Source organism: Oncorhynchus masou, unplaced genomic scaffold (assembly GCF_036934945.1).
Source record: "Oncorhynchus masou masou isolate Uvic2021 unplaced genomic scaffold, UVic_Omas_1.1 unplaced_scaffold_690, whole genome shotgun sequence".
Classification (NCBI taxonomy): Eukaryota; Metazoa; Chordata; class Actinopteri; order Salmoniformes; family Salmonidae; genus Oncorhynchus; species Oncorhynchus masou.
The window spans coordinates 64,539-89,000 of record NW_027013354.1 but is presented as its reverse complement, the minus strand read 5'-3'; the positions used below and the strand labels follow the sequence as shown (position 1 = coordinate 89,000).

General features: G+C 50.5%; 1 protein-coding gene across 2 annotated transcripts in view; it reads right to left on the bottom strand.

Annotated features, from left to right (window-relative positions):
* LOC135536968 (ubiquitin carboxyl-terminal hydrolase 7) overlaps nt 1-24,462 on the bottom strand; it is an 87,128-nt gene that overhangs the window by 24,009 nt on the left and 38,657 nt on the right. For both annotated transcript variants that reach the window (XM_064963186.1, XM_064963185.1), the window contains exons 9-20: nt 18,578-18,658; nt 17,250-17,340; nt 16,038-16,120; nt 13,943-14,052; nt 11,533-11,710; nt 10,004-10,148; nt 6,594-6,724; nt 6,121-6,255; nt 5,226-5,327; nt 4,849-4,954; nt 3,061-3,153; nt 2,314-2,381 (exon numbers count right to left, since the gene is read on the bottom strand). In XM_064963186.1, coding sequence (XP_064819258.1) covers nt 2,314-2,381; nt 3,061-3,153; nt 4,849-4,954; nt 5,226-5,327; nt 6,121-6,255; nt 6,594-6,724; nt 10,004-10,148; nt 11,533-11,710; nt 13,943-14,052; nt 16,038-16,120; nt 17,250-17,340; nt 18,578-18,658 — 1,323 coding nt within the window. The remainder of the gene's footprint in view (nt 1-2,313; nt 2,382-3,060; nt 3,154-4,848; nt 4,955-5,225; nt 5,328-6,120; nt 6,256-6,593; nt 6,725-10,003; nt 10,149-11,532; nt 11,711-13,942; nt 14,053-16,037; nt 16,121-17,249; nt 17,341-18,577; nt 18,659-24,462) is intronic.

Below are 24,462 nucleotides of genomic sequence, written 5' to 3'. Positions count from 1 at the left end.
CAGTGTAGAGGACTAGTGGTTTGTATTGACCACCCAGTGTAGAGGACTAGTGGTTTGTATTTACCACCCAGTGTAGAGGACTAGTGGTTTGTATTGACCACCAGTGTAGAGGACTAGTGGTTTGTATTTACCACCCAGTGTAGAGGACTAGTGGCTTGTATTGACCACCCAGTGTAGAGGACTAGTGGTTTGTATTTACCACCCAGTGTAGAGGACTAGTGGTTTGTATTTACCACCCAGTGTAGAGGACTAGTGGTTTGTATTTACCACCCAGTGGAGAGGACTAGTGGTTTGTATTGACCACCAGTGTAGAGGACTAGTGGTTTGTATTGACCACCAGTGTAGAGGACTAGTGGTTTGTATTGACCACCCAGTGTAGAGGACTAGTGGTTTGTATTTACCACCCAGTGTAGAGGACTAGTGGTTTGTATTTACCACCCAGTGTAGAGGACTTGTGGTTTGATTCACCACCCAGTGTAGAGGACTAGTGGTCTGATTTACCACCCAGTGTAGAGGACTAGTGGTTTGTATTTACCACCCAGTGTAGAGGACTAGTGGTTTGTATTTACCACCAGTGTAGAGGACTAGTGGTTTGATTCACCACCCAGTGTAGAGGACTAGTGGTTTGTATTTACCACCAGTGTAGAGGACTAGTGGTTTGTATTTACCACCCAGCGTAGAGAACTAGTGGTTTGTATTTACCACCCAGCGTAGAGGACTAGTGGTTTGTATTTACCACCCAGTGTAGAGGACTAGTGGTCTGATTTACCACCCTGTGTAGAGGACTAGTGGTTTGATTTTACCACCCAGTGTAGAGGACTAGTGGTTTGTATTTACCACCAGCGTAGAGAACTAGTGGTTTGTATTTACCACCCAGCGTAGAGGACTAGTGGTTTGTATTGACCACCAGTGTAGAGGACTAGTGGTCTGTATTTACCACCCAGCGTAGAGAACTAGTGGTTTGTATTTACCACCCAGTGTAGAGGACTAGTGGTTTGTATTCACCACCCAGTGTAGAGGACTAGTGGTTTGTATTTACCACCCAGTGTAGAGGACTAGTGGTTTGTATTGACCACCCAGTGTAGAGGACTAGTGGTTTGTATTGACCACCCAGTGTAGAGGACTAGTGGTTTGTATTGACCACCCAGTGTAGAGGACTAGTGGTTTGTATTGACGACCCAGTGTAGAGGACTAGTGGTTTGTATTGACGACCCAGTGTAGAGGACTAGTGGTTTGTATTGACGACCCAGTGTAGAGGACTAGTGGTCTGTATTTACCACCCAGTGTAGAGGACTAGTGGTTTGTATTGACCACCCAGTGTAGAGGACTAGTGGTTTGTATTGGCCACCCAGTGTAGAGGACTAGTGGTCTGATTCACCACCCAGTGTAGAGGACTAGTGGTTTGTATTCACCACCAGTGTAGAGGACTAGTGGTTTGTATTGACCACCCAGTGTAGAGGACTAGTGGTTTGTATTGACCACCCAGCGTAGAGGACTAGTGGTTTGTATTTGCCACCCAGTGTAGAGGACTAGTGGTTTGTATTCACCACCAGTGTAGAGGACTAGTGGTTTGTATTGACCACCCAGTGTAGAGGACTAGTGGTTTGTATTTACCACCCAGTGTAGAGGACTAGTGGTTTGTATTTACCACCCAGTGTAGAGGACTAGTGGTTTGTATTGACCACCCAGTGTAGAGGACTAGTGGTTTGTATTTACCACCCAGTGTAGAGGACTAGTGGTTTGTATTTACCACCCAGTGTAGAGGACTAGTGGTTTGTATTTACCACCCAGTGTAGAGGACTAGTGGTTTGTATTGACCACCCAGTGTAGAGGACTAGTGGTTTGTATTCACCACCCAGTGTAGAGGACTAGTGGTTTGTATTTACCACCCAGTGTAGAGGACTAGTGGTCTGTATTTACCACCCAGTGGAGAGGACTAGTGGTTTGATTTACCACCCAGTGTAGAGGACTAGTGGTCTGTATTTACCACCCAGTGTAGAGGACTAGTGGTTTGTATTTACCACCCAGTGGAGAGGACTAGTGGTTTGTATTTACCACCCAGTGTAGAGGACTAGTGGTCTGTATTTACCACCCAGTGTAGAGGACTAGTGGTTTGTATTTGCCACCCAGTGTAGAGGACTAGTGGTCTGTATTTTATGAGGTATTAATTCTGGTTCAGTGCTGACCCAATAGAGGTCCCGTATTGAATGGGTCGGTACAAATAGGTGTACCGTTACACCCTTAGTATGTGGACACCTGTCAGACATGTGTTCTCACCTCAGAGGAGGCTAGTGTGTGTGTGTGTGTTCACACCTCATAGAGGATAAGGCTGGTCTCCTGTTGAAAGCCTGCTCTCTCACACATGACGGGCAGCAGGTCTCCTGGTAGAGAAAACAACGTACATTCAACACTGCTTCACACACACGCATCAACTCTAATACTACTCCACATCTACCACAACTGACCCCCCCCCTCTAACTGAACCCCCCCCCCTCTAACTGAAACCCCCCTCCTCCTCTAACTGGAACCCCCCTCCTCCTCTAACTGAACCCCCTCTAACTGAAACCCCCCTCCTCTAACTGAAACCCCCCTCCTCTAACTGAAACCCCCCTCCTCTAACTGAAACCCCCTCCTCTAACTGAACCCCCTAACTGAAACCCCCCTCTAACTGAACCCCCCTCCTCTAACTGAACCCCCCCCCTCTAACTGAAACCCCCTCCTCTAACTGAAACCCCCCCTCCTCTAACTGAAACCCCCCCCCTCCTCTAACTGAATCCCCCCCCCCTCCTCTAACTGAACCCCCCCCTCCTCTAACTGAACCCCCCCCTCTAACTGAACCCCCCCTCCTCTAACTGAACCCCCCTCCTCTAACTGAAACCCCCCTCCTCTAACTGAAACCCCCCCCTCCTCTAACTGAAACCCCCTCCTCTAACTGAACCCCCCTCTGCCATTTCCTGCACTCTAGGAGGCTTAAACGATAACAGAAGTCAAACAATTCAACTAAAATAACAGTGGCACAACCAGGTGGCACCTCACGTGTGGTTAGGAGAAGATACGTACGTATTTTACAGGATATAGCGGTGTAGATATGTCCGCAATAATTTAAGCTTCTGCTTTTTGGATCGTACATCTTCAAGAACAGCATGACGTCGTCTGAAAACACAGTTTGAGGACGATCATTAAAACAAGGACAATCCATTTTCACTTGGACCATAGTCGTGTGGAAAAACAGTTCCATCTCTTTGAAACGACTTGTGATTTCATCTAGAAAAGAAAAGTATAAAATGGCTTTAACTTAGTGGTCATTAGTCAGAGGGCGTTAACCCCGATCAGAGGGCGCTATAACGCCCCGTGTCCTAAACAACCTGGGAATAAAGGAATATCGGTCTTTGATATTCAGTCAAGGTCATTGATAACAGTCACGGTCTTTGATCATTGGGTTACAGTCTGAACTCACGGTCGTTGATCATTGGGTAACAGTCACGGCCTTTGATCATTGGGTAACAGTCACGGCCTTTGATCATTGGGTAACAGTCACGGCCTTTGATCATTGGGTAACAGTCACGGTCTTTGATCATTGGGTAACAGTCTGAACTCACGGCCTTTGATCATTGGGTAACAGTCATGGTCTTTGATCATTGGGTAACAGTCTGAACTCACGGTCTTTGTCGAACTTGGGTAACGGTCTGAACTCACGGTCTTTGTCGAACTTGGGTAACAGTCTGAACTCCCGGTCTTGGTCGAACTTGGGTAACAGTCTGAACTCCCGGTCTTGGTCGAACTTGGGTAACAGTCTGAACTCCCGGTCTTGGTCGAACTTGGGTAACAGTCTGAACTCCCGGTCTTGGTCGAACTTGGGTAACATTCTGAACTCCCGGTCTTGGTCGAACTTGGGTAACAGTCTGAACTCCCGGTCTTGGTCGAACTTGGGTAACAGTCTGAACTCCCGGTATTGGTCGAACTTGGGTAACAGTCTGAACTCCCGGTCTTGGTCGAACTTGGGTAACAGTCTGAACTCCCGGTATTGGTCGAACTTGGGTAACAGTCTGAACTCCCGGTCTTGGTCGAACTTGGGTAACAGTCTGAACTCCCGGTCTTGGTCGAACTTGGGTAACAGTCTGAACTCCCGGTCTTGGTCGAACTTGGGTAACAGTCTGAACTCACGGTCTTGGTCGAACTTGGGTAACAGTCTGAACTCACGGTCTTGGTCGAACTTGGGTAACAGTCTGAACTCACGGTCTTGGTCGAACTTGGGTAACAGTCTGAACTCACGGTCTTTGTCGAACTTGGGTAACAGTCTGAACTCACGGTCTTGGTCGAACTTGGGTAACAGTCTGAACTCACGGTCTTTGTCGAACTTGGGTAACAGTCTGAACTCACGGTCTTTGTCGAACTTGGGTAACAGTCTGAACTCACGGTCTTGGTCGAACTTGGGTAACAGTCTGAACTCACGGTCTTTGTCGAACTTGGGTAACAGTCTGAACTCACGGTCTTGGTCGAACTTGGGTAACAGTCTGAACTCACGGTCTTGGTCGAACTTGGGTAACAGTCTGAACTCACGGTCTTTGTCGAACTTGGGTAACAGTCTGAACTCGCGGTCTTTGTCGAACTTGGGTAACAGTCTGAACTCACGGTCTTTGTCGAACTTGGGTAACAGTCTGAACTCACGGTCTTTGTCAAACTTGGGTAACAGTCTGAACTCGCGGTCTTTGTTGAACTTGGGTAACAGTCTGAACTCGCGGTCTTTGTCGAACTTGGGTAACAGTCTGAACTCGCGGTCTTTGTCGAACTTGGGTAACAGTCTGAACTCACGGTCTTTGTCGAACTTGGGTAACAGTCTGAACTCACGGTCTTTGTCGAACTTGGGTAACGTCGCTCCGCTGGCAGCCATCTCAGGATCCACCGTCTCCAAAAATATAGTCCAGGGATTCTCGTTGTCGCTCAAGTCTATCATCTGGGGAGAACACACACACAGGGTTACACACACACACACACAGGGTTACACACACACACAGGGTTACACACACACACACAGAGGGTTACACACACACACACACAGAGGGTTACACACACACACACACAGAGGGTTACACACACACACAGGGTTACACACACACACACACACACACACAGGGTTACACACACACACACACACCAGTCCCTCTACTGTCTTCCAAGAGACGACAGGACAGTTCCCAGGTCAACCTGGTGGTTGTGTTACTCACAGACTTGCTGCAGTCTGCCTCGTAGTCCAGCATGGCAGGTCTCTTGGTGCCGTTGCTCCGGGCCTGCATGGGCCACAGCCTCATCTGGTCCTGTGGGAATCCCTGTCGCACATCAATACACACTGTCAGACTGGGTCTACACACTGGCATGGTTCCTCTCCAGGGTTCTTACTTCAACGTCCTCCGGGAGAAGTAGAACCGAGGTGGAACAGCAGGTTAAAGGTTAACGGAGGAGAGGACAGGAACACACAGAGAGAGATACAGAGACAAGACAGGAACAGAGAGAGACAAGACAGGAACAGAGAGAGACAAGACAGGAACAGAGAGAGACAAGACAGGAACAGAGAGAGAGACAAGACAGGAACAGAGAGAGAGACAGAGACAGGAACAGAGAGAGACAGAGACAGGAACAGAGAGAGACAGAGACAGGAACAGAGAGAGACACAGAGAGAAGACAGGAACAGAGAGAGACAAGACAGGAACAGAGAGAGACAGAGACAGGAACAGAGAGAGACACAGAGAGAAGACAGGAACAGAGAGAGACAAGACAGGAACAGAGAGAGACAGAGACAGGAACAGAGAGAGACAGAGACAGGAACAGAGAGAGACAAGACAGGAACAGAGAGAGACAGAGACAGGAACAGAGAGAGACAAGACAGGAACAGAGAGAGACAGAAGACAGGAACAGAGAGAGACAGAGACAGGAACAGAGAGAGACAAGACAGGAACAGAGAGAGACAGAAGACAGGAACAGAGAGAGACAGAAGACAGGAACAGAGAGAGACAGAAGACAGGAACAGAGAGAGAGACAAGACAGGAACAGAGAGAGACAGAGACAGGAACAGAGAGAGAGACAGAGACAGGAACAGAGAGAGAGAGGAGACAGGAGTCTCACCATGGTCTGGGAGAGATTCTGGACAAACTCCTGCAGCGTGGAGCTCTTCAGGACCTTGAACACAGTGTACTTCACCTTCTCCTCATCATACATGTCATTACCCTGGTGACCACAGAACTGGTCCTCTGTCACAATCTGGGAGGAGAGAGAGAGGGCGAGGAGAGCGGAGGAGAGAGGGAGGAGGAGAAGAAGGAGAGGAGAAGGAGAGGAGAGAGGGCGAGGAGAGCGGAGGAGAGAGAGAGAGGAGGAGAGAGAGAGGGCGAGGAGAGGGAGGAGGAAGAGAGAGGGCAAGGAGAGAGGAGAGGGAGGAGGAAGAGAGAGTGCGAGGAGAGAGGGAGGAGGAAGAGAGGGCGATGGGGGAGACAGAGGGAGGGGGAAGAGACATGGGGAGAGAGACAAGTGATTCATAACACCAACATTCTCCAAAAGCTGTTCTGTTATCTGGACCTGTGACGGGGGGCTCCAAGCCTTACCTGGACCTGCATGTAGAGATGGGCCTCCTGCCGCTCCTTCCTCTTCTGAGCCTCAACCCTCTTCTCCTCCTGAAGCCTCTCCACCAGCTGCTGGGGGATGTCCACATCGTTTACAGCCAGCAGCACCTCACCTGGGGGGAGAACACAGGGTTACCTAACAATAGCTCACCTGGGGGGAGACGGGTAAACACAGGGTTACCTAACAATAGCTCACCTGGGGGGAGACGGGTAAACACAGGATTACCTAACAATACCTCACCTGGGGGGAGACGGGTAAACACAGGATTACCTAACAATACCTCACCTGGGGGGAGAACACAGGGTTACCTAACAATACCTCACCTGGGGGGAGAACACAGGGTTACCTAACAATACCTCACCTGGGGGGACAACAAAGGGTTACCTAACAATACCTCACCTGTGGGGACAACACAGGGTTACCTAACAATACCTCACCTGTGGGGACAACACAGGGTTACCTAACAATACCTCACCTGGGGGGAGAACACAGGGTTACCTAACAATACCTCACCTGGGGGGAGAACACAGGGTTACCTAACAATACCTCACCCTGGGGGGAGACGGGTAAACACAGGGTTACCTAACAATAGCTCACCTGGGGGGAGACGGGTAAACACAGGGTTACCTAACAATACCTCACCTGGGGGGAGAACACAGGGTTACCTAACAATACCTCACCTGGGGGGAGACGGGTAAACACAGGGTTATCTAATCATGTGCTACAAAAGGTAGTATAAGGCTTCATAGCATTGGCTTAGTGAGTGAGGCTTCATAGAGCAAAAAGTCAGCACCACAAGGTGACTTACTGAGTGGTAGACCACCACCACAAGGTGACTTACTGAGTGGTAGACCACCGCCACAAGGTGACTTACTGAGTGGTAGACCACCGCCACAAGGTGACTTACTGAGTGGTAGACCACCGCCACAAGGTGACTTACTGAGTGGTAGACCACCGCCACAAGGTGACTTACTGAGTGGTAGACCACCACCACAAGGTGACTTACTGAGTGGTAGACCACCACCACAAGGTGACTTACTGAGTGGTAGACCACCACCACAAGGTGACTTACTGAGTGGTAGACCACCACCACAAGGTGACTTACTGAGTGGTAGACCACCACCACAAGGTGACTTACTGAGTGGTAGACCACCACCACAAGGTGACTTACTGAGTGGTAGACCACCACAAGGTGACTTACTGAGTGGTAGACCGCCACAAGGTGACTTACTGAGTGGTAGACCACCACCACAAGGTGACTTACTGAGTGGTAGACCACCACCACAAGGTGACTTACTGAGTGGTAGACCGCCACCACAAGGTGTCTTACTGAGTGGTAGACCGCCACCACAAGGTGACTTACTGAGTGGTAGACCGCCACCACAAGGTGACTTACTGAGTGGTAGACCGCCACCACAAGGTGACTTACTGAGTGGTAGACCACCACCACAAGGTGACTTACTGAGTGGTAGACCACCACCACAAGGTGACTTACTGAGTGGTAGACCACCACCACAAGGTGACTTACTGAGTGGTAGACCACCACCACAAGGTGACTTACTGAGTGGTAGACCACCACCACAAGGTGACTTACTGAGTGGTAGACCGCCGCCACAAGGTGACTTACTGAGTGGTAGACCACCACCACAAGGTGACTTACTGAGTGGTAGACCACCACCACAAGGTGACTTACTGAGTGGTAGACCACCACCACAAGGTGACTTACTGAGTGGTAGACCACCACCACAAGGTGACTTACTGAGTGGTAGACCACCACCACAAGGTGACTTACTGAGTGGTAGACCACCACCACAAGGTGACTTACTGAGTGGTAGACCACCACCACAAGGTGACTTACTGAGTGGTAGACCACCACCACAAGGTGACTTACTGAGTGGTAGACCACCACCACAAGGTGACTTACTGAGTGGTAGACCACCACCACAAGGTGACTTACTGAGTGGTAGACCACCACCACAAGGTGACTTACTGAGTGGTAGACCACCACCACAAGGTGACTTACTGAGTGGTAGACCACCACCACAAGGTGACTTACTGAGTGGTAGACCACCACCACAAGGTGACTTACTGAGTGGTAGACCACCACCACAAGGTGACTTACTGAGTGGTAGACCACCACAAGGTGACTTACTGAGTGGTAGACCACCACCACAAGGTGACTTACTGAGTGGTAGACCACCACCACAAGGTGACTTACTGAGTGGTAGACCACCACCACAAGGTGACTTACTGAGTGGTAGACCACCACCACAAGGTGACTTACTGAGTGGTAGACCACCACCACAAGGTGACTTACTGAGTGGTAGACCACCACAAGGTGTCTTACTGAGTGGTAGACCACCACCACAAGGTGACTAACTGAGTGGTAGACCACCACCACAAGGTGACTTACTGAGTGGTAGACCACCGCCACAAGGTGACTTACTGAGTGGTAGACCACCGCCACAAGGTGACTTACTGAGTGGTAGACCACCGCCACAAGGTGACTTACTGAGTGGTAGACCACCGCCACAAGGTGACTTACTGAGTGGTAGACCACCACCACAAGGTGACTTACTGAGTGGTAGACCACCACCACAAGGTGACTTACTGAGTGGTAGACCACCACCACAAGGTGACTTACTGAGTGGTAGACCACCACCACAAGGTGACTTACTGAGTGGTAGACCACCACCACAAGGTGACTTACTGAGTGGTAGACCGCCACAAGGTGACTTACTGAGTGGTAGACCGCCACAAGGTGACTTACTGAGTGGTAGACCACCACCACAAGGTGACTTACTGAGTGGTAGACCACCACCACAAGGTGACTTACTGAGTGGTAGACCACCACCACAAGGTGTCTTACTGAGTGGTAGACCACCACCACAAGGTGACTTACTGAGTGGTAGACCGCCACCACAAGGTGACTTACTGAGTGGTAGACCACCACCACAAGGTGACTTACTGAGTGGTAGACCACCACCACAAGGTGACTTACTGAGTGGTAGACCACCACAAGGTGACTTACTGAGTGGTAGACCACCACCACAAGGTGACTTACTGAGTGGTAGACCACCACCACAAGGTGACTTACTGAGTGGTAGACCACCACCACAAGGTGACTTACTGAGTGGTAGACCACCACCACAAGGTGACTTACTGAGTGGTAGACCACCACCACAAGGTGACTTACTGAGTGGTAGACCACCACCACAAGGTGACTTACTGAGTGGTAGACCACCACCACAAGGTGACTTACTGAGTGGAAGACCACCACCACAAGGTGACTTACTGAGTGGTAGACCACCACCACAAGGTGACTTACTGAGTGGTAGACCACCACCACAAGGTGACTTACTGAGTGGTAGACCACCACAAGGTGACTTACTGAGTTTGGACTCGCGGATGTACACCAGCATGTAAGCGTTGGTGCAGTGACGTACTGACAGGTCGTCGTCATGGCCACCGTAGTTGTGTTCAATGGCTTCCTCCTTGGTGCACCGTGACACCACGTCATCATCAAACTTACACCACTGGAGAGGAAGGAGAGAGACAGAGAGAACAGATGTACCTTATTAAGAAAACAGTTTATGTACCGTCATTGTATCATCTCTTTATGACATCATCTCTCAGGACACGTGAGCAGAGTGTTGGCTGCATATTATGACATCATCTCTCAGGACAGGTGAGCAGAGTGTTGGCTGCATATTATGACATCATCTCTCAGGACAGGTGAGCAGAGTGTTGGCTGCATATTATGACATCTCTCAGGACACGTGAGCAGAGTGTTGGCTGCATATTATGACATCATCTCTCAGGACAGGTGAGCAGAGTGTTGGCTGCATATTATGACATCATCTCTCAGGACACGTGAGCAGAGTGTTGGCTGCATATTATGACATCATCTCTCAGGACACGTGAGCAGAGTGTTGGCTGCATATTATGACATCATCTCTCGGGACACGTGAGCAGAGTGTTGGCTGCATATTATGACATCATCTCTCAGGACAGGTGAGCAGAGTGTTGGCTGCATATTATGACATCATCTCTCAGGACACGTGAGCAGAGTGTTGGCTGCATATTATGACATCATCTCTCAGGACACGTGAGCAGAGTGTTGGCTGCATATTATGACATCATCTCTCAGGACACGTGAGCAGAGTGTTGGCTGCATATTATGACATCATCTCTCAGGACAGGTAGCAGAGTGTTGGCTGCATATTATGACATCATCTCTCAGGACACGTGAGCAGAGTGTTGGCTGCATATTATGACATCATCTCTCAGGACACGTGAGCAGAGTGTTGGCTGCATATTAAGACATCATCTCTCAGGACACGTGAGCAGAGTGTTGGCTGCATATTATGACATCATCTCTCAGGACACGTGAGCAGAGTGTTGGCTGCATATTATGACATCATCTCTCAGGACACGTGAGCAGAGTGTTGGCTGCATATTATGACATCATCTCTCAGGACACGTGAGCAGAGTGTTGGCTGCATATTATGACATCATCTCTCAGGACACGTGAGCAGAGTGTTGGCTGCATATTATGACATCATCTCTCAGGACAGGTGAGCAGAGTGTTGGCTGCATATTATGACATCTCTCAGGACAGGTGAGCAGAGTGTTGGCTGCATATTATGACATCATCTCTCAGGACAGGTGAGCAGAGTGTTGGCTGCATATTATGACATCATCTCTCAGGACACGTGAGCAGTGTTGGCTGCATATTATGACATCATCTCAGGACACGTGAGCAGAGTGTTGGCTGCATATTATGACATCATTTCCCCTCGCTGTGTTAATAACATGATAAAAACACCTTTCAGGTTGACAAAAACAACAGTAGTTCTTAAGCCCCATTTAATGATCCAATATACTACTGCTAACCGATCGGTGGGTTGGGGGACTCACGATGGGCTCCTTGACGCTGACTTTTCCGTCTCCTTTGGGGTTGAGGTAGACGACATAGTGTCCTCCGTGGTTGTCTCCACTGTGGACCAGCACGGCATGCAGGATGTAGTTGGCCGGGTCTTTAGAGTCAGTCTTCTGGAGAAACTCATCCAGGGGAAGCTGCTCTGGAAACTCAAACCTGGGAGGAGAGACACAGAGAGGAGGGGGAGGAGAGAGAGAGGAGGGGGAGGAGACACAGAGAGAGGAGGGGGACGAGACAGAGAGAGGAGGGGGACGAGACAGAGAGAGGAGGGGGACGAGACAGAGAGAGGAGGGGGACGAGACAGAGAGAGGAGGGGGACGAGACAGAGAGAGGAGGGGGGACGAGACAGAGAGAGGAGGGGGACGAGACAGAGAGAGGAGGGGACGAGACAGAGAGAGGAGGGGGACGAGACAGAGAGAGGAGGGGGACGAGACAGAGAGAGGAGGGGACGAGACAGAGAGGAGGGGGACGAGACAGAGAGAGGAGGGGGACGAGACAGAGAGGAGGGGGGACGAGACAGAGAGGAGGGGGACGAGACAGAGAGGAGGGGGACGAGACAGAGAGGAGGGGACGAGACAGAGAGGAGGGGGACGAGACAGAGAGGAGGGGACGAGACAGAGAGGGGGGACGAGACAGAGAGGGGGCGAGACAGAGAGGGGGGCGAGACAGAGAGGGGGGCGAGACAGAGAGGGGGGGCGAGACAGAAAGGGGGGGCGAGACAGAGGGGAGGGGGGCGAGAGGAAGGAAAGGTATTTTTGTGATTAATATTATGGTGTCCATGTTCCTCCTGTGTTGAAGCTTCTCTATGAGCTTCTATCAGTGTAGATGAAGGGGAGAAAGGTTAAAGAATGATCTTTAAGCCTTGAGACATGGATTGTGTATGTGTTGCCATTCAGAGGGTGAATGGGCAAGACAACATATTTAAGTGCCTTTGAACGGGGGTAGGGTAGTAGATGCCAGGCGCACCGTTTTGTGTCAAGAACTGCAACACTGGTTGGGCTTTTCACACTCAACAGTTTCCCCGTGTGTATCAAGAATGGTCCCCCACCTAAAGGACATCCAGCCAACTGGACACAACTGTGGAAAGCATTGGAGTCAACATGGGCCAGCATCCCTGTGGAACGCTTTCAACACCTTGTAGAGTCAACATGGGCCAGCATCCCTGTGGAACGCTTTCAACACCTAGTAGAGTCAACATGGGCCAGCATCCCTGTGGAACCATTTCAACACCTTGTAGAGTCAACATGGGCCAGCATCCCTGTGGAACGCTTTCAACACCTTGTAGAGTCAACATGGGCCAGCATCCCTGTGGAACGCTTTCAACACCTTGTAGAGTCAACATGGGGCCAGCATCCCTGTGGAACGCTTTCAACACCTTGTAGAGTCAACATGGGCCAGCATCCCTGTGGAACGCTTTCAACACCTTGTAGAGTCAACATGGGCCAGCATCCCTGTGGAACGCTTTCAACACCTTGTAGAGTCAACATGGGCCAGCATCCCTGTGGAACGCTTTCAACACCTTGTAGAGTCAACATGGGTCAGCATCCCTGTGGAACGCTTTCAACACCTTGTAGAGTCAACATGGGCCAGCATCCCTGTGGAACCATTTCAACACCTTGTAGAGTCAACATGGGCCAGCATCCCTGTGGAACGCTTTCAACACCTTGTAGAGTCAACATGGGCCAGCATCCCTGTGGAACGCTTTCAACACCTTGTAGAGTCAACATGGGCCAGCATCCCTGTGGAACGCTTTCAACACCTTGTAGAGTCAACATGGGCCAGCATCCCTGTGGAACGCTTTCAACACCTTGTAGAGTCAACATGGGCCAGCATCCCTGTGGAACGCTTTCAACACCTTGTAGAGTCAACATGGGCCAGCATCCCTGTGGAACGCTTTCAACACCTTGTAGAGTCAACATGGGCCAGCATCCATGTGGAACGCTTTCAACACCTTGTAGAGTCAACATGGGCCAGTATCCCTGTGGAACACTTTCAACACCTTGTAGAGTCAACATGGGCCAGCATCCATGTGGAACGCTTTCAACACCTTGTAGAGTCAACATGGGCCAGTATCCCTGTGGAACACTTTCAACACCTTGTAGAGTCAACATGGGCCAGCATCCCTGTGGAACACTTTCAACACCTTGTAGAGTCAACATGGGCCAGCATCCCTGTGGAATGCTTTCAACACCTTGTAGAGTCAACATGGGGCAGCATCCCTGTGGAACGCTTTCAACACCTTGTAGAGTCAACGCCCTGATGATTTGAGGCTGTTCTGATGGCAAATGGGGATGCAACTCAATATTAGGAAGTTGTTCTTAACGTTTGGTATCGTCAGTTTCCCTGTGGAATCTCCGTGTTTAGACAGGTGTGTAGGTGTGCGTGTACCTGTCGTTGATCTTGATGTTTTGGTCGGTCTGAGGGTCGTACATGAACCTCATCAGCTGCAGGTGCAGTATGGGAGGGAAAGTCAGGAACTTCACACCCTTCTCCGCTTCCTGAAATCACACACATGACCGCTAAGTCTACTGACTCATTTACATTTACATTTAAGTCATTTAGCAGACGCTCTTATCCAGAGCGACTTAAAAATCCGTGTGTCCTTCCTCCAGTAGATTATACAGGACCAGAGGCCCCCCAGGCCTGAATCTAGATCCCCCAGGTCTGAATCTAGACCCCCCAGGTCTTAATCTAGACCCCCCAGGTCTGAATCTAGACAGAGAGTATGTGTAGATTATATAGGACCAGAGACCCCCCTGGTCTGAATCTACACCCCCCAGGTCTGAATCTAGACAGAGAGTATGTGTAGATTATACAGGACCAGAGACCCCCCAGGTCTGAATCTAGACAGAGAGTATGTGTAGATTATACAGGACCAGAGACCCCCCCAGGTCTGAATCTAGACCCCCCAGGTCTGAATCTAGACCCCCCAGGTCTGAATCTAGATAGAGAGTATGTGTAGATTATACAGGACCAGAGACCCCCAGGTCTGAATCTAGACCCCCCAGGTCTGAATCTAGACAGAGAGTATGTGTAGATTATATAGGACCAGAGACCCCCCAGGTCTGAATCTAGACAGAGAGTATGTGTAGATTATAAAGGACCAGAGACCCCCAGGTCTGAATCTAGATAGAGAGTATGTGTAGATTATATAGGACCAGAAACCCCCAGGTCTGAATCTAGACCCCCCAGGTCTGAATCTAGACCCCCCAGGTCTGAATCTAGACAGAGAGTATGTGTAGATTATACAGGACCAGAGACCCCCCAGGTCTGAATCTAGACCCCCCAGGTCTGAATCTAGACCCCCCAGGTCTGAATCTAGACAGAGAGTATGTGTAGATTATACAGGACCAGAGACCCCCCAGGTCTGAATCTAGATAGAGAGTATGTGTAGATTATACAGGACCAGAGACCCCCCAGGTCTGAATCTAGATAGAGAGTATGTGTAGATTATATAGGACCAGAGACCCCCCAGGTCTGAATCTAGACCCCCCAGGTCTGAATCTAGACCCCCCAGGTCTGAATCTAGACAGAGAGTATGTGTAGATTATACAGGACCAGAGACCCCCCAGGTCTGAATCTAGACCCCCCAGGTCTGAATCTACACCCCCCAGGTCTGAATCTAGACAGAGAGTATGTGTAGATTATACAGGACCAGAGACCCCCCAGGCCTGAATCTAGACCCCCAAGGCCTGAATCTAGACAGAGAGTATGTGTAGATTATATAGGACCAGAGACCCCCCAGGTCTGAATCTAGACCCCCCAGGTCTGAATCTAGACCCCCCAGGTCTGAATCTAGACAGAGAGTATGTGTAGATTATACAGGAACAGAGACCCCCAGGTCTGAATCTAGATAGAGAGTATGTGTAGATTATACAGGACCAGAGACCCCCCAGGCCTGAATCTAGACCCCCCAGGTCTGAATCTAGACCCCCCAGGTCTGAATCTAGACAGAGTATGTGTAGATTATACAGGACCAGAGACCCCCCAGGTCTGAATCTAGACCCCCCAGGTCTGAATCTAGACCCCCCAGGTCTGAATCTAGACAGAGAGTATGTGTAGATTATACAGGACCAGAGACCCCCCAGGTCTGAATCTAGACCCCCCAGGTCTGAATCTAGACCCCCCAGGTCTGAATCTAGACAGAGAGTATGTGTAGATTATAAAGGACCAGAGACCCCCCCAGGTCTGAATCTAGACCCCCCAGGTCTGAATCTAGACAGAGAGTATGTGTAGATTATACAGGACCAGAGACCCCCCAGGTCTGAATCTAGACAGAGAGTATGTGTAGATTATATAGGACCAGAGACCCCCCAGGTCTGAATCTAGACAGAGAGTATGTGTAGATTATACAGGACCAAAGACCCCCCAGGTCTGAATCTAGACAGAGGCCTTTATAAAGCCTGGATAAGGCCTCACCTGTAGCCATATAAAGCATCTTAACCATACATAAGGCCTTCATAAAGCCTGGATAAGGCCTCACCTGTAGGCCGTGTTCTCCTGCGTCGTATTTGTTGTCTCCGTCAAGCTGCTCCACGGCGACATAGTCCTTAAAGGACTCAAAGACTAGAGAGAGAGAACAAACAGTTAGCCCCACACACACACACACACACACACACACACAGTCCTTAAAGGACTCAAAGACTAGAGAGAGAGAACACACAGTTTGCCACACACACTGAGGTTAGAGTGTCTGCCCTGAGTTCTAAAGGTTGGGAGTTCCATCCCCGTGCGAGTCATACCAAAGACAGTGGAAATGCGATTTGAAGCACTCCGCATTAAGGACACAGGGAGTACAGGCCTTCTGCATGTGGAACTCAGATAAACCCTAGAACAGCCCGGCCTTCCAGCCTATCAGAACACGCTAGAGAACGTTGCCAGGTATCCCCTTTAGCATAAGCATCAGATGCATATCAACCTGCAAGGTGGCAAACATGCCTGATAAAGTGAATAAACGAGTGTAAATCATTAATTGCATTAAATAATAAATAAATAATATATATTAATTTGTTTAGAGAGTCAAGGATCTGTTTTGTTTAATTCTAATTCCTAGCAGGCTAGTCTTCTCTGTGTGTCCACTATTCATAGCAGGCCGGCCCGGTCTCCCCGGCCCGGTCTCCCGCTGGCCCGGTCTCCCACCCCGCCGGCCCAGTTTCATCTTTCCCCAGATAGGGAAAGTCATTGAGCAAGTACTTGGTTTGCACATCAGCGGCTAACCTAAACTGAGGTCACATGTTCCATTATCAGCTTCTATTGGCCAGTCAGCCACTGTTGATATTTTATATATTTTAATGTTACGTTTATTATGTTACTAGTTTTTTTTTGCTTATAGTAGCCAGAGCAATGCTGCCTCACTAGTGGTCATGAGCTGAATGAATGGACAGCAGGAGATTGTCGGAAAAACACTATAATTGTGGAATTGCATGTAATTGGTTAAAAAGGAAACTTGATCATTTGTCTACACCACCAAGATGGGGGCCTCTAAACGTCTCTAAGATCCAGGCGCGCCGACAGAACGACTGCGCCCACCACATAACGCCCCTTTTCAAAGCAGAAACCCCCCCCCCCCCTGTATAAGGACAGAGACTGGAGCGATATGACTCAAAGCAGAAACCCCCCCTGTATAAGGACGGAGACTGGAGCGATATGACTCACACCCAATAACCCCAGAGAAGGAAAGGGGATTGATACTCACTGTTTTTCTTTCCTTTGATACTGAGCTGGATGTCGTAGTAATCCTCTATCCGCTCTGACCGGTAGTCAACGTGCTTACACTGGATATAGGACTGGAGAGAGAGAGAGAGAGACACAGTTACACTGGATATAGGACGAGAGAGAGAGAGAGAGAGAGAGAGAGAGAGACACAGTTACACTGGATATAGGACGAGAGAGAGAGAGAGAGACACAGTTACACTGGATATAGGACGAGAGAGAGAGAGAGACACACAGTTACACTGGATATAGGACGAGAGAGAGAGAGAGAGAGAGACACAGTTACACTGGATATAGGACGAGAGAGAGAGAGAGAGAGAGAGAGAGAGAGACACAGTTACACTGGATATAGGACGAGAGAGAGAGAGACACACAGTTACACTGGATATAGGACTAGAGAGAGAGAGAGACACAGTTACACTGGATATAGGACTGGAGAGAGAGAGAGACACAGTTACACTGGATATAGGACTAGAGAGAGAGAGAGAGAGAGAGAGAGAGAGACAGTTACACTGGATATAGGACTAGAGAGAGAGACACAGTTACACTGGATATAGGACTAGAGAGAGAGACACAGTTACACTGGATATAGGACTAGAGAGAGAGAGAGAGACACACAGTTACACTGGATATAGGACTAGAGAGAGAGAGAGACACAGTTACACTGGATATAGGACTGGAGAGAGAGAGAGACACAGTTACACTGGATATAGGACTAGAGAGAGAGAGAGAGAGAGAGAGAGAGAGAGAGAGAGACAGTTACACTGGATATAGGACTAGAGAGAGAGACACAGTTACACTGGATATAGGACTAGAGAGAGAGACACAGTTACACTGGATATAGGACTAGAGAGAGAGAGAGAGAGAGACACAGTTACACTGGATATAGGACTAGAGAGAGAGAGAGAGAGAGAGAGAGACACAGTTACACTGGATATAGGACTAGAGAGAGAGAGAGAGAGACAGTTACACTGGATATAGGACTAGAGAGAGAGAGAGAGAGAGAGAGAGAGAGAGACAGTTACACTGGATATAGGACTAGAGAGAGAGAGAGAGACACAGTTACACTGGATATAGGACTAGAGAGAGAGGGAGAGAGACACAGTTACACTGGATATAGGACTAGAGAGAGAGAGAGAGAGACACAGTTACACTGGATATAGGACTAGAGAGAGAGAGACACAGTTACACTGGATATAGGACTGGAGAGAGACAACACACAGTTACACTGGATATAGGACTAGAGAGAGACAACACACAGTTACACTGGATATAGGACTAGAGAGAGAGGGAGACAGAATGTGAACGTACCACCATCTTTCCTCTGAACAGTTTGGGGATGGTTCCCTCCACGCATGTGCCTTTCATTTTGTTCTCAACGTTGTCCAGGAGCTGGAACACACAAACACACAACACATTATGGAAGGAACAGTGAATGTGAGCGGAGCAGAGATGGAGCCCAATTTGACTGGAGCGCAGAGCGAGGTTAAAGACTGGAGCGCAGAGCGAGATTAAAGACTGGAGCGCAGAGCGAGGTTAAAGACTGGAGCGCAGAGCGAGATTAAAGACTGGAGCGCAGAGCGAGGTTAAAGACTGGAGCGCAGAGCGAGGTTAAAGACTGGAGCGCAGAGCGAGGTTACAAAGGCTGGAGCGCAGAGCGAGATTAAAGACTGGAGCGCAGAGCGAGGTTAAAGAATGGAGCGCAGAGCGAGATTACAAAGGCTGGAGCGCAGAGCGAGGTTAAAGACTGGAGCGCAGAGCGAGGTTAAAGGCTGGAGCGCAGAGCGAGGTTACAAAGTCTGGAGCGCAGAGCGAGGTTACAAAGGCTGGAGCGCAGAGCGAGGTTACAAAGACTGGAGCGCAGAGCGAGGTTAAAGACTGGAGCGCAGAGCGAGGTTACAAAGGCTGGAGCGCAGAGCGAGGTTACAAAGGCTGGAGCGCAGAGCGAGGTTAAAGACTGGAGCGCAGAGCGAGGTTACAAAGGCTGGAGCGCAGAGCGAGGTTAAAGACTGGAGCGCAGAGCGAGGTTAAAGACTGGAGCGCAGAGCGAGGTTACAAAGACTGGAGCGCAGAGCGAGGTTAAAGACTGGAGCGCAGAGCGAGGTTACAAAGACTGGAGCGCAGAGCGAGGTTACAAAGACTGGAGCGCAGAGCGAGGTTAAAGACTGGAGCGCAGAGCGAGGTTACAAAGGCTGGAGCGCAGAGCGAGGTTAAAGACTGGAGCGCAGAGCGAGGTTACAAAGGCTGGAGCGCAGAGCGAGGTTACAAAGACTGGAGCGCAGAGCGAGGTTAAAGACTGGAGCGCAGAGCGAGGTTAAAGGCTGGAGCGCAGAGCGAGGTTACAAAGGCTGGAGCGCAGAGCGAGGTTACAAAGGCTGGAGCGCAGAGCGAGGTTACAAAGTCTGGAGCGCAGAGCGAGGTTAAAGACTGGAGCGCAGAGCGAGGTTACAAAGGCTGGAGCGCAGAGCGAGGTTACAAAGGCTGGAGCGCAGAGCGAGGTTAAAGACTGGAGCGCAGAGCGAGGTTACAAAGGCTGGAGCGCAGAGCGAGGTTAAAGACTGAGCGCAGAGCGAGGTTAAAGACTGGAGCGCAGAGCGAGGTTACAAAAGACTGGAGCGCAGAGCGAGGTTAAAGACTGGAGCGCAGAGCGAGGTTACAAAGACTGGAGCGCAGAGCGAGGTTACAAAGACTGGAGCGCAGAGCGAGGTTAAGACTGGAGCGCAGAGCGAGGTTACAAAGACTGGAGCGCAGAGCGAGGTTAAAGACTGGAGCGCAGAGCGAGGTTACAAAGGCTGGAGCGCAGAGCGAGGTTACAAAGACTGGAGCGCAGAGCGAGGTTAAAGACTGGAGCGCAGAGCGAGGTTACAAAGGCTGGAGCGCAGAGCGAGGTTACAAAGGCTGGAGCGCAGAGCGAGGTTACAAAGACTGGAGCGCAGAGCGAGGTTAAAGACTGGAGCGCAGAGCGAGGTTACAAAGGCTGGAGCGCAGAGCGAGGTTACAAAGGCTGGAGCGCAGAGCGAGGTTAAAGACTGGAGCGCAGAGCGAGGTTACAAAGGCTGGGAGCGCAGAGCGAGGTTAAAGACTGGAGCGCAGAGCGAGGTTACAAAGACTGGAGCGCAGAGCGAGGTTAAAGACTGGAGCGCAGAGCGAGGTTACAAAGACTGGAGCGCAGAGCGAGGTTACAAAGACTGGAGCGCAGAGCGAGGTTACAAAGACTGGAGCGCAGAGCGAGGTTAAAGACTGGAGCGCAGAGCGAGGTTACAAAGACTGGAGCGCAGAGCGAGGTTAAAGACTGGAGCGCAGAGCGAGGTTACAAAGGCTGGAGCGCAGAGCGAGGTTACAAAGACTGGAGCGCAGAGCGAGGTTAAAGACTGGAGCGCAGAGCGAGGTTACAAAGGCTGGAGCGCAGAGCGAGATTACAAAGGCTGGAGCGCAGAGCGAGGTTAAAGACTGGAGCGCAGAGCGAGGTTACAAAGACTGGAGCGCAGAGCGAGGTTAAAGACTGGAGCGCAGAGCGAGGTTACAAAGACTGGAGCGCAGAGCGAGGTTAAAGACTGGAGCGCAGAGCGAGGTTACAAAGGCTGGAGCGCAGAGAGCGAGGTTAAAGACTGGAGCGCAGAGCGAGGTTACAAAGACTGGAGCGCAGAGCGAGGTTACAAAGGCTGGAGCGCAGAGCGAGGTTAAAGACTGGAGCGCAGAGCGAGGTTAAAGACTGGAGCGCAGAGCGAGGTTACAAAGGCTGGAGCGCAGAGCGAGATTACAAAGGCTGGAGCGCAGAGCGAGGTTAAAGACTGGAGCGCAGAGCGAGGTTACAAAGACTGGAGCGCAGAGCGAGGTTAAAGACTGGAGCGCAGAGCGAGGTTACAAAGACTGGAGCGCAGAGCGAGGTTAAAGACTGGAGCGCAGAGCGAGGTTACAAAGGCTGGAGCGCAGAGCGAGGTTAAAGACTGGAGCGCAGAGCGAGGTTACAAAGACTGGAGCGCAGAGCGAGGTTACAAAGGCTGGAGCGCAGAGCGAGGTTAAAGACTGGAGCGCAGAGCGAGGTTACAAAGGCTGGAGCGCAGAGCGAGGTTACAAAGGCTGGAGCGCAGAGCGAGGTTACAAAGGCTGGAGCGCAGAGCGAGGTTAAAGACTGGAGCGCAGAGCGAGGTTACAAAGGCTGGAGCGCAGAGCGAGATTACAAAGGCTGGAGCGCAGAGCGAGGTTAAAGACTGGAGCGCAGAGCGAGGTTACAAAGACTGGAGCGCAGAGCGAGGTTACAAAGGCTGGAGCGCAGAGCGAGGTTACAAAGGCTGGAGCGCAGAGCGAGGTTAAAGACTGGAGCTCAGAGCGAGGTTACAAAGACTGGAGCGCAGAGCGAGGTTACAAAGACTGGAGCGCAGAGCGAGGTTACAAAGGCTGGAGCGCAGAGCGAGGTTAAAGACTGGAGCGCAGAGCGAGGTTAAAGACTGGAGCGCAGAGCGAGGTTACAAAGACTGGAGCGCAGAGCGAGGTTAAAGACTGGAGCGCAGAGCGAGGTTACAGACTGGAGCGCAGAGCGAGGTTAAAGACTGGAGCGCAGAGCGAGGTTACAAAGGCTGGAGCGCAGAGCGAGGTTAAAGACTGGAGCGCAGAGCGAGGTTACAAAGACTGGAGCGCAGAGCGAGGTTACAAAGGCTGGAGCGCAGAGCGAGGTTAAAGACTGGAGCGCAGAGCGAGGTTACAAAGGCTGGAGCGCAGAGCGAGGTTACAAAGGCTGGAGCGCAGAGCGAGGTTACAAAGGCTGGAGCGCAGAGCGAGGTTAAAGACTGAGCGCAGAGCGAGGTTACAAAGGCTGGAGCGCAGAGCGAGATTACAAAGGCTGGAGCGCAGAGCGAGGTTAAAGACTGGAGCGCAGAGCGAGGTTACAAAGACTGGAGCGCAGAGCGAGGTTACAAAGGCTGGAGCGCAGAGCGAGGTTACAAAGGCTGGAGCGCAGAGCGAGGTTAAAGACTGGAGCTCAGAGCGAGGTTACAAAGACTGGAGCGCAGAGCGAGGTTACAAAGACTGGAGCGCAGAGCGAGGTTACAAAGGCTGGAGCGCAGAGCGAGGTTAAAGACTGGAGCGCAGAGCGAGGTTAAAGACTGGAGCGCAGAGCGAGGTTACAAAGACTGGAGCGCAGAGCGAGGTTAAAGACTGGAGCGCAGAGCGAGGTTACAGACTGGAGCGCAGAGCGAGGTTAAAGACTGGAGCGCAGAGCGAGGTTACAAAGGCTGGAGCGCAGAGCGAGGTTACAAAGACTGGAGCGCAGAGCGAGGTTAAAGACTGGAGCGCAGAGCGAGGTTACAAAGGCTGGAGCGCAGAGCGAGATTACAAAGGCTGGAGCGCAGAGCGAGGTTAAAGACTGGAGCGCAGAGCGAGGTTACAAAGACTGGAGCGCAGAGCGAGGTTAAAGACTGGAGCGCAGAGCGAGGTTAAAGACTGGAGCGCAGAGCGAGGTTAAAGACTGGAGCGCAGAGCGAGGTTAAAGACTGGAGCGCAGAGCGAGGTTAAAGACTGGAGCGCAGAGCGAGGTTAAAGACTGGAGCGCAGAGCGAGGTTACAAAGACTGGAGCGCAGAGCGAGGTTAAAGACTGGAGCGCAGAGCGAGGTTAAAGACTGGAGCGCAGAGCGAGGTTAAAGGCTGGAGCTCAGAGCGAGGTTACAAAGACTGGAGCGCAGAGCGAGGTTACAAAGACTGGAGCGCAGAGCGAGGTTAAAGATTGGAGCGCAGAGCGAGGTTAAAGACTGGAGCGCAGAGCGACAACTAAAAAAGAGAGGGAGCGTGGTGATGTAGTGTCCACAACTAAAGAAGAGAGGGAGTGTGGTGATGTAGTGTCCACAACTAAAGAAGAGAGGGAGTGTGGTGATGTAGTGTCCACAACTAAAGAAAAGAGGGAGTGTGGTGATGTAGTGTCCACTACTAAAGAAGAGAGGGAGCGTGGTGATGTAGTGTCCACAACTAAAGAAGAGAGGGAGTGTGGTGATGTAGTGTCCACAACTAAAGAAGAGAGGGAGTGTGGTGATGTAGTGTCCACAACTAAAGAAGAGAGGGAGTGTGGTGATGTAGTGTCCACAACTAAAGAAGAGAGGGAGTGTGGTGATGTAGTGTCCACTACTAAAGAAGAGAGGGAGTGTGGTGATGTAGTGTCCACAACTAAAGAAGAGAGGGAGTGTGGTGATGTAGTGTCCACAACTAAAGAAGAGAGGGAGTGTGGTGATGTAGTGTCCACAACTAAAGAAGAGAGGGAGTGTGGTGATGTAGTGTCCACAACTAAAGAAGAGAGGGAGTGTGGTGATGTAGTGTCCACAACTAAAGAAGAGAGGGAGTGTGGTGATGTAGTGTCCACAACTAAAGAAGAGAGGGAGTGTGGTGATGTAGTGTCCACAACTAAAGAAGAGAGGGAGCGTGGTGATGTAGTGTCCACAACTAAAGAAAAGAGGGAGCGTGGTGATGTAGTGTCCACTACTAAAGAAGAGAGGGAGCGTGGTGATGTAGTGTCCACTACTAAAGAAGAGAGGGAGCGTGGTGATGTAGTGTCCACTACTAAATAAGAGAGGGAGCGTGGTGATGTAGTGTCCACAACTAAAGAAGAGAGGGATTGTGGTGATGTAGTGTCCACAACTAAAGAAGAGAGGGAGTGTGGTGATGTAGTGTCCACAACTAAAGAAAAGAGGGAGTGTGGTGAATTAGTGTCCACAACTAAAGAAGAGAGGGAGTGTGGTGATGTAGTGTCCACAACTAAAGAAGAGAGGGAGTGTGGTGATGTAGTGTCCACAACTAAAGAAGAGAGGGAGTGTGGTGATGTAGTGTCCACAACTAAAGAAGAGAGGGAGTGTGGTGATGTAGTGTCCACAACTAAAGAAGAGAGGGAGTGTGGTGATGTAGTGTCCACAACTAAAGAAGAGAGGGAGTGTGGTGATGTAGTGTCCACAACTAAAGAAGAGAGGGAGTGTGGTGATGTAGTGTCCACAACTAAAGAAGAGAGGGAGTGTGGTGATGTAGTGTCCACAACTAAAGAAGAGAGGGAGTGTGGTGATGTAGTGTCCACAACTAAAGAAGAGAGGGAGTGTGGTGAGGTAGTGTCCACAACTAAAGAAGAGAGGGAGTGTGGTGATGTAGTGTCCACTACTAAAGAGAGGGAGTGTGGTGATGTAGTGTCCACAACTAAAGAAGAGAGGGAGTGTGGTGATGTAAT